This window comes from Canis lupus, chromosome 28 (genome assembly GCF_011100685.1).
Source record: "Canis lupus familiaris isolate Mischka breed German Shepherd chromosome 28, alternate assembly UU_Cfam_GSD_1.0, whole genome shotgun sequence".
Classification (NCBI taxonomy): Eukaryota; Metazoa; Chordata; class Mammalia; order Carnivora; family Canidae; genus Canis; species Canis lupus.
In genome coordinates, this window is record NC_049249.1 from 39066931 (window position 1) to 39077089 (window position 10159).

Sequence of the window (10159 nt, forward strand, 5' to 3'; positions counted from 1 at the left end):
GCATGGAGCCTGCTTCTCCCTCTGCCTGTTTCTGCCTCTCTCTCTCTCTCTCTCTCTCTGTGTCTCTCATGAATAAATAAATAAAATCCTAAAAAAAATAAAAAATAAAAAAGACATGTCCAGAATATACAAAGCAGTCTTTCAACAAGATGACATAAGTTTTTAAGTGGGCAAAGGATTTGAATAGTGTATTCTCCAACAAAGATATATAAAAAGCCAGTAAGTACATAAAAAGACATTTACCACCATTTGTCATTAGAAAAACGCAAATCAAAACCACAATGGGATACAGTTCCCAACCACTAGAATGGCTATAATCAAAAAGAGATAGTAACAAGTGTTGACAAGGATGTGGAGAAACTAGAACCTTCATTCAATGCTGGTGGGAATGTAAATGGCACAGCTGCTTTGGAAAACAGTTTGACTCGGGACACCTGGATGGCTCAATGGTTGAGCATCTGCCTTTGGCTCAGGGTATGATCCTGAGGGGTCACAGGAGATTGAGTCCCTCATCCGGTTCCCTGCAAGGAGCCTGCTTCTCCCTCTGCCTATGTCTCTGCGTCTGTGTGTCTCTCATGAATGAATAAAAAATCTTCTGATACAGAAGGTCAATCAGTAGTTGCTAAGGGCTAGGGGAAGGTGAAAGAGAGTGACTGCCCACGGGAACCGGGTTTCTTTTTGGTCATGAAAATGTTCTTTATTTAGATTATGGAGATATTTACACAGCTCTGTAAATACATTAAAGTCACTGACCTGTGTACTTTAAAAGAGTGAACTTTATGGTATGTAAATTATAAACAAAGCTGTTTTTAAATATGAGCAAAAGTTTTGAATAATTCACCAAAAAAGTTATGAGTGATTAAAAAGCACATGAAGGGATCCCTGGGTGGCGCAGCGGTTTGGCGCCTGCCTTTGGCCCAGGGCGCGATCCTGGAGACCTGGGATCGAGTCCCACGTCGGGCTCCCAGTGCATGGAGCCTGCTTCTCCCTCTGCCTGTGTCTCTGCCTCTCTCTCTCTCTCTCTCTCTCTCTCTGTGACTATCATAAATAAATAAAAATTAAAAAAAATTTAAAAAAAAAACAAGAAACTTAAGTTTTTCTAAAAAAAATAAAAAAAAATAAATAAAAAGCACATGAAAAGATGTTCAACAGCAAGTCACTAGGGAAATGCAGATTAAAATCACAGTGAGACCCCTAACTTCATACCTACTAGAATGAGGATAATTGGACAACAGAGAAGGGGACTCAGCGGAGCCCTCTGTAGGCTGCCAGTGTGGATGCAGAATGTGCCCCCTCAGAAAACAGCATGGCAGCTTCTCTGGCACTGGGAACCAGCAATCCCAGTCCTCTTGGTCTAAGAGAAATGGAAACATGCATATACACCAAGATCTGCACATAACTTTTCTGAATTTTCAGCATTATTCATAATAGCCAAAAAGAATAAACAACACAATGTCTATCAACTGAAAAATGGATAAACAACATGTGGTATATTGGTACAATGGAGTATTACTTAGCAATAAAAAGGAACAAGCTAAAGATACATGCCTCACCATGGAGGAACCTGAAAAATTAAGATGCTGCCTAAAAGAAGCCAGCTGCAAGAAAAAGCACATTCAATTCTGTTTATATGAAAAGTCCAGAAAAGGCAAATCTAGAAAAATACAAAGTAGATTAGTAGTTGCCTGGAGCTGAGGGAGAGATGATGGAGTTCCTGCAAAACAGGTACAAACGAGGCAATGGAAATGCTCTAAAACTGGGGATGACGTCTGCACAACTGCAGATTTACAAAAAAAAAAAAAAAAAATCACTTCATTGTACACTTGGAAAAATCCAGCTAAACAGCACGGCTTTGCTAATAAACACACAAGAAATTGAGAAGACATGAGCTGTGACCATGAGGGTGATGATGAGGCACACTGCTGGGGCTTTGCCAGCCAAATTATAATTTTCCCTAAATAAATGATAGTTTGAAAGCACCAACATTTCTATGCCTTAGTGTAATCCTCACTTCATTTCTTTCCAGTTAGACACACACACACACACACACACACACACACACACCCTCAACATATTAATCACCCAAAATGTATTTGTTGAACACCTACTACATGCCTTGCTCGACTCTGGGCATATGAAAACTGAAGAAGCAGAAGCCACATCATGATCCTCCAGCCATGGCTACTGAGCCCAACAAACACACCTGAAAAGCCCCCCAAGCATGGTAAAGAACCCCTGACTGTTACCTCATTTTGACTTTTCTGTGTCATATATTAGGAAATTTGCCAAAAGCTAGAAATGATCAAGGCCATATGCAGGTGGCGGTGTGAACATGTGTATTAGAGATATAACCAAAAATGAATTACTGGTAAACCTCCCTTTATCTAGATGGGAAGGTGGCTGAATACAATTAAACTGAGTAGAACAGACAGTAAAAGTAGCTCCACAGATTCACCTTAAAACTAAAATTGAGTGAGAATTAAATAACTTGGTTTTTGAGGCATGGGTTGCAATTATCTTGAATGAGAAGAGTGACCAGAGAAAGGCAGAGTGAAGGGTTTTGCTAGGATTGGCACCATGGCCAGTACACATAAAGTTCTCATAGTTAAGGATCTTGCTTAGCAGATGAGCTATAAAATCTACATCCTACAGGATGAAACAAGCAATTTTTCTTTCTTTTTTTTTAAGATTTTATTTATTTATTCATGAGAGACACACAGAGAGAGGAAGAGACACAGAGGGAAACGCAGGCTCCTTGAAGGGAGCCCAATGTGGGACTTGATCCCCGGACCTGGAATCACACCAAGCCAAAGGCAGATGCTCAACCGCTGAGCCACCCAGGCATCCCAAAACAAGCAAATTTAACTCTGAATTTTCTCTCTTTACAAGTTAGACCCCATAGGGTCACTTGAATGGAGGTAAAGTCATCAACATGTCTCAGTGGTTTTGCTGACAAGGTCTGCTAGCTGAATTTACTAGATAATTTTTCAAGCATTAGTAAAGGCAGGTCTAAAATTTATAAACAGAGCAGAGTGGATAATATGATATCCTCACCAAAAAAAAAAAAAAAAAAAAGATATCCTCAGCCCTTGATTTTAAGGGCAACTATTCATAATACCAAGAACTGGTGAAAATGATAGGTTGGAACTTTATCATTTACTTACATCTAAACAAAGGCCAAGTATCAAAAACATTCAGTAAAGTCTCAGTATACAAAATTAATATACAGAAATCTGTTGTACTTCTATACACTAATAATGAAGTAGCAGAAAGAGAAATTAAGAAAACAATCCCATTTATAATTGCACTAAAAATAATAAAATACCTAGGAATAAACTGAACCAAAGAAGTAAAAGACCTGTATTCTGAAAACTCTAAAACACTGATGAAAGAATTTAAAGACAAAAAAATGGAAAGGTATTCCATGCTCATGGATTGGAAGAACCAATATTGTTATGATGTCCATACTACCCAAAGCAATCTACAAATTTAATACAATCTTGACCAAAAAATTTTTCACAGAACTAGAACAAATAATATTAAAATTTGTACGGAACCAAAAAAGACCCCAAATGGCCAAAACAATCTTAAGAAAGAACAAAGCTGGTATCACAACCTCAGATTTCGAGATATTCTACAAAGCTGTAGTAATCAAAATAGCATGGTATTAGCACAAAAACAGACATGGAAATCAATGGAACAGAACAGATAACCCAGAAATAAAACCATAATTATATGGTCAATTAATCTATGACAAAGGAGGTAAGAGTATACAATGGGGAAAAGCCAGCCTCTTTAATAAATGGTGTCAGGATAACTGGAGAGCTACGTGCAAAATAATGAAATAATGAATTAAAGACCTAAATGTGAGATCTGAAACAATAAAAATTCTATAAAACACAGGCAGCAACCTCTTTGACATTGACCATAGCAACTTCTTACTATATATGTCTGCTGAGGCAAGGGACACAAAAACAAAAATAACCTATTGGGTATACATCAAAACAAAAAGCTTTTGCATAGCAAAGGAGATCATCCATAAAACAAAAAGGCAACCTACTGACCGGGAGAAGATATTTGCAGACGATACGCACAATAAAGGGATAACATCCAAACTATGTAAAGAACTCCTACAACTCAACACCAAAAAACCCAAATAAGGGATCCCTGGGTGGCACAGCGGTTTAGCGCCTGCCTTTGGCCCAGGGCACAATCCTGGAGACCCGGAATCGAATACCATGTTGGGCTCCGGGTGCATGGAGTCTGCTTCTCCCTTCTGCCTATGTCTCTGCCTCTCTCTCTCTCTCACTGTGTGCCTATCATAAATAAATTAAATTAAATTAAAAAATTAAAAAAAAACAAATAATCCAATTAAAATGGGCAGGACATGAGTAGACATTTTTTCAAGGAAGACATACAGATGGCCAACAGACATGTGAAATGATGCTCAACATCATTAATCACCACAGAAATGCAAATCAAAAGTATAATGAGCTTCCACCTTGCACCTGTCAGAATGGTTAAAATTAAAAAAACCCAGGAAATGACAAGTGTTGGTGAGGATACGGAGAAAAAGGAATCCTTGTACACCATTGGTGGGAACGCAAACTGGAGCGGCCACTGTGGAAAATAGTATGGAGGTTCTTCAAAAAATTAAAAATAAAATTTTATGATCCAATAATTCCATGATTGGGTATTTACCCAAAGAAAACAAAAACACTAATGCAAAAAGATACATGTATTCCTATGTTTATAGCAGCATCATTTACAACAGCCAAGATAATGCAAGCAGCCCAAGTGTCCATCCACAGATGAATGGCTAAAGATTCCATACACAATGGAGTATTACTCAGCCACAAAAAAGGTCTTGCTATTTGCAACATGGATTGACCTAAAGAATATAGTCAGTCAGACTATAGGAATAGACTGTTGACCTAAAGGAAATAAGTCAGAAAAAGACAAATGCTCTATGCTTTTGCATATGTGCAATTTAAGAAACAGAACAAAGGGGATCCCTGGGTGGCGCAGTGGTTTGGCACCTGCCTTTGGCCCAGGGCGCGATCCTGGAGACCCGGGATCGAATCCCACATCGGGCTTCCGGTGCATGGAGCCTGCTTCTCCCTCTGCCTATGTCTCTGCCTCTCTCTCTTTCTCTCTCTGTGACTATCATAAATAAATAAAAATTAAAAAAAAAAGATTAAAAAAAAAAAAAAAAGAAACAGAACAAAGGAACAAACTAAAAGAGACCAAAGGAAAAAAAAATACAACCCTTTTAAAGAGAACAAACTGGCGGTTGCAACAGGGGAGGTGGGTGGGAGGATGGGTAAAACAAAGGGGATGAAGAGTACGCTTGCCATGATGAACACTGAGTAATGTACAGAATTGATGAAAAATTACACTGTGTACCTGAAACTAATATAACACTGTACATTATGCTTCAACTATTAAGTATATATCAAAAAAAGAAACGCAAAGGTAAAAATGTTTTTAAAAGAATAAACAGAAAAACCTGTCAATACCCAATTAATTAATGCACCCTAATATGCTATTGCTATAGGATACTGACAAAGAATCAAAGAAAAGTATAATAGAGGAAATCAGAAGCTGGAAAACTTGGATCAACCCAGGGAAAACTGGAAAAGATACCAAATCAATTGTGAGCCCAGACATGGCGGGTGTTGCTCCCCCAAAGAACTTGCTTTTTACAGCGGTCTGGAAGGAGCAACTTCATGGACAGCACAGGGTGAGTATGCATGACTCCAGGTGTTCTGGGCATACGTCTCTCTTCTGGAACAGGTAGTGTGGTGAGTGTGCCGTGGGCAGGGGGCCTGCAAGAGCCAAGCGCTGGATGTCCTCAAGTCTCAGGGTCAATCTAACCAAAGATATCATTTTTTTCTTTTTGCAGAGCCTAGAACAGTGTTTGCTCTACGACGGGTCCTCAAAACGCGTCAACCCAGACCCCACTGATACCTAACTGCAGCACGTGTCACCATATCAGGTACCCTTCACAATCAGGACACTCGGGATCACAGGAGGTGGCTGCCTCTGGCTCTGCCTGAGAATCACTTGCGAAGCTATTGCAGAGATGGTCCTGACAGTTGCAGTTTCTAAAACCCCACAGGTGGTTACAATGCACAAGGTGTAGCGCCACTAATCTGTGAGCAGAGGACGGAAATGGGTTGTACTTCTCTCATAACCAAATTCTGGAAGAGGGCATGTGTGTTTGAGAGAGAGAAAGAGAACGGAAAACTCGGGACAAGGACTTGGATACTTTATTGAACTCAATCTGGATTATTAGAGCAAAGGCCAAAGGCACAACGCAATATATACAAGGACTTTATCAGATTAGGAGGCCATACACACCTTGGCGATTAGACTCTGAACTCACTACTCCTGGATAACAGCCGGGAAGTACTGCAGCCTCAAGCTGGGTACTTAAGTTTCAGGATTGCAATCTGAAGGATCCTTCAAGGTTTCTCCTGTAAGCCTTTCTTTCTCTCTGATCAATAAGGAGCTCTGGGGCAGCCCCTGTGGCTCAGTGGTTTAGTGCCTGCCTTCAGCCCAGGGTGCGATCCTGGAGACCTGGGATTGAGTCCCATGTTGGGCTCCCTGCATGGAGCCTGCTTCTTCCTCTGCCTGTGTCTCTGCCTCTCTCTATGTGTCTCTCATGATAAATAAATAAAATCTTAAAAAAAAAAATAATAATGAGCTCTGGTGCCTGGTCCCTGACAGCCTGTGGCATTACACTTTCCATCATTTTATGGCCAATTTAGGACTTTGTTGCAAAGCCCCACATGGGAGGCTACAGAGCCCGGTGGCTAAGAGGACAGGCTCTCGAAGCAGCCGGTGCCATTTAATCCCTACTTCCCTGCTAGCAGTGTATCCTCAAGCCGCTGATTAACCTCTCTGGATCTCAGCTTCCTCACTTGTAATCTGGGAACAGTAACAGTTTATTGTGAACTTCAGATGATCCACCTGGAACCACTCAATCCGTAACCTCTCTGTTAAACGACCCAAAGATGGAAAACACAGTGTGTCCCGCCAGGAGCTCCTTTTCTCCCCCAGTTCCACACCAATTTTCTCTCAGCACTGCCTACCCAAGTGCTCAAGTCACAGCCCTGGGAGCCAACCCAGACGACTCCGCTTCCCTGACCTCCTGCGACTGCTCCATCGGCAAGGCCTGTCCATTGACCTGTCCATGGTTCCTCCAACATACAGAGCCTTCTGCCCGACATTCACGGTCTTCCTGTCCTTTCTGTCCAAGCCTTTCACCTCTCGTAATCCATACGCTCCTTGCCTCCTCGCCTTCACTCTGACCACCATACCCTGCATTTTCCCCAGAGCTTCCAAAATAAGCTCTTAAAATGTCAGTACGATCATGTCACTTTACTATTTACTTCACACTGTATGGAATGTGAGCGATGTACTGATGACCTAGCGCTGACCTCACATAAGAGGACAACACTGGGGAGTGCAGGACACGGGAGTCTGGGTAGCACCAGCCCCATACCTGTATTTAGGGTCCCCATGCCACTGCCCTGGCCTGCTCCCCTCCACACATTATGAGCAGCAGAATCATGCTTCCACCTTGTCGGAGCCTATGTGGTTTGAAGCTTCCGTTCCAGGGCAGATGTGACACAGGCTTCGGGCCCCGCAGTGCGGGGGGAGGCAGCACATGCAGGGTACGAGACTAGCCCCACTCTTGCGGCGCTGTGCACGACACCTGAGAAAGCAGTGCCTGCATTAGCTGGGGGGCCGGAGTCCGGGCTTATCAAGCCTGCAGGTGCAGAAGAAACAGAAGAACTCGGGAGCTGGACCCGAAAGAAAGGCGGTGGGTGACAAGCAGCCAACGGGCCAGCGGAGGTGGGAGTCAGAGAGCGCTGCTCCACCCCACAGGACCTCCTGTCTCCCACCTGGTTCCCGCCCAGGCTCACGCAGCCCTTGACCCCGGGCGCCTGCACCAGCCACCTGGCCTCACCCCAGTGCTCTCCGCTCAAAGCCCTCCACCCACCCGGGCGGGGTCTGCTCACGAGGCAGCCCTACCTCGCCCAGCCCGGCGCCGGCACCTGGAGCAGCCCGGGGCAGCCTGCACCCCGAGCCCGTGCACCGGGCAGGGTCACCGCGAGCGCGCAGCTCCGGGCCTCCGGACAGCGCGGCACTCACGGCGGCCGCTCCCGCACCTCTGCGCAGGCGCGGCCCGGAGGGGGCGGGGCAGCATCGCGGCCACGCCCCCTGGGCCCTGGCCACGCCCACCCCTCCAAGAGGGCGCCGGCGCGACCCGGGCCTGGCTTCCTCCTGGAAGGCTCCCGGGGTGCGGACGAGAGGCCCGCGGGACACGTCCGGGGCGTCCGCCATCCCGTTCCTCTCGCCCAGGCCCGGGGGGCAGAGGCTCACCGCGTCCCCCGGAACCTGAAGCTCCTCCGCCCTCCGCCGTCGCCAGCAGCCCGGCACCACGGTTGCCATGCGGCCCCAGGCCCGAGTCCGCGGGCCTCTCATCCCCGCCGGCCGCAGGCCGCCAGCCCCAGCCGCGGTGGCCACGCCTCCTTCCCCCCCCACGTGTCCCGGGGGAGCCAATGAGAGACGGGGGGCGGGGCGAAGGCCGCTGGGCCTGGCGCCGAGGGCAGCAGCCGCGGAGCGGACTCCGGAGTCTTCTGGGCAAAACGGGGCTTCTGCCCCAGGCCATCACTCCGCGCAGGGCCGGCCTGTCAACTCTCCGACCACTGACTCGCCGTGGCTCTCCGAAGAACCGACTCCTTCGGCGTCCCGCCACGCCTGCACTCCGAGCGTCGGACCGGCTGGGGGAGCTCCCGCCCCCTCGCTCTCGTGATTGGCCGTGGCGCGCCGTCCGCAGCCGTCTTCCGGTGGTTGGTGGTTGATGGATGGCGCAGCGAGCCAATCGGCGCCGGCGAGCCGGCTGGGGAGCGGATTTCTGGGAGTTGTAGTCCCAGAGAGGCGGCCCCGGGATCTCCGGGTAGGTGTTGCCCTGGGCGGGGGCTTGTATGCAGGCTGCAGGGCGGTGCAGCAGCTGGGCTGGGCTGGGCTGGGCTGGGCTGGGCTGGGCTGGGCGGGGCGGGCGGTGCAGCGGGGCTGCGGAGGGCTGGGCCCCAGGACCGAGTGGTGGGCTTGAAGGGACCGGGAGGCGTGGGCGCGGCGTTCTCCTGCCCGAGCATCAGCATCGCGGAGCTGCTGCAGCCTTCCTGCCGCTAGGAGGGCGGCGGCTCGGAAAGCCCCGAGGCCCTAACGCCCTGAGCTTCTGAACCAACCCACAGCTGAGTGCCTACCAGCCTGCAGACTTCTGGCTGTGTTTCTGCTGTTTGAGTCGCTGCAAGCGGAGGTGTCTTGTGATGCTCAGCCCTGGTCCCAGCCATTCTGGAGAAACGGGTGACGCCCCCTCCACTGGGCTACAGGCTGCAGGATCTGCGGGGAGTTCGGCAGCTCATCGACCACAGTGTGCTCCCTTGTGAAAGGTGGTGATGAGTCAGGATGTTACGAGGCCGAGGTCCATACACACGGAGAACTTAGAACCGCACAAAATACTCAGCAAAATGGTGTGTCACTCCTACTAGTTCCTCCTTCTCCAAAACTGCTACCAGCTGACAGCCTCACATCAAAACACTGGGGCTTTCCCCTTAGGAAGAAGCTGCCGCAATGGCCCCCCTGGGTAAGTCGGCCTTGGGTAAGCAGGTGCCGTGGATGATTTTTTTCTTTAACACTGAGCACAGGAATAGATCTAATGGGTTGCAATTTGGTGTAATACACTATGTACCAAACATCAATCATTTGGGTGCCAATTACAAGATGTCTACAAAACTCTGCTATTCCTTGGTGTATTTATTTAAATTAATATCGTAAATTTTTTTAAGCTAAATACAAAACATCTGTTAAATGATGTTTATGGTGCTCATTATTTTCATATATTAAAACAGACATTAACTATTAGGGGAAAAAAACGAAAATCCTCATGACATCGGAGTCATGCATATGACTAAAAGAATCAACAGCAACAAATATAGACAACTTGGACTAGATCAAAATTACACACTTTTGTGCATCAAAGGACACTAACAGCAGCGATAAGGCAACCCACAAAATGGATTAAATATTTGCAAATCGTGTCTCTGATAAGGAGTTAGTAGCTAGAATACAAAAAGAACACCTA

General features: G+C 46.6%; 1 protein-coding gene and 1 long non-coding RNA gene across 12 annotated transcripts in view; one reads left to right on the forward strand and one right to left on the reverse strand.

Moving 5' to 3' along the window:
- The window catches only part of C28H10orf143 (chromosome 28 C10orf143 homolog), a 97306-nt gene extending 88486 nt beyond the window's left edge, over nt 1-8820 (reverse strand). The window contains exons 1-2 of one of the 11 annotated variants that reach the window (XR_005380783.1): nt 8395-8810; nt 7511-7777 (exon numbers count right to left, since the gene is read on the reverse strand). Coding sequence is in view for 4 of the 11 variants with exons in the window: in XM_038579136.1 (XP_038435064.1) it covers nt 8395-8496 (102 nt within the window). In the remaining 7 variants the exon portion in view is untranslated. Of the gene's footprint in view, nt 1-7510; nt 7778-8043; nt 8177-8394 lie in introns of those variants that run through there. The other 10 variants (XR_005380785.1, XM_038579138.1, XM_038579137.1 and 7 more) reach the window with 10 other exon arrangements.
- LOC119866622 lies at nt 8527-9810 on the forward strand. Its single transcript, XR_005380790.1, has 2 exons — nt 8527-8971; nt 9270-9810. It is a non-coding gene; the product is annotated as an uncharacterized LOC119866622 (long non-coding RNA).
- Nucleotides 9811-10159: the final 349 nt, after the last annotated feature.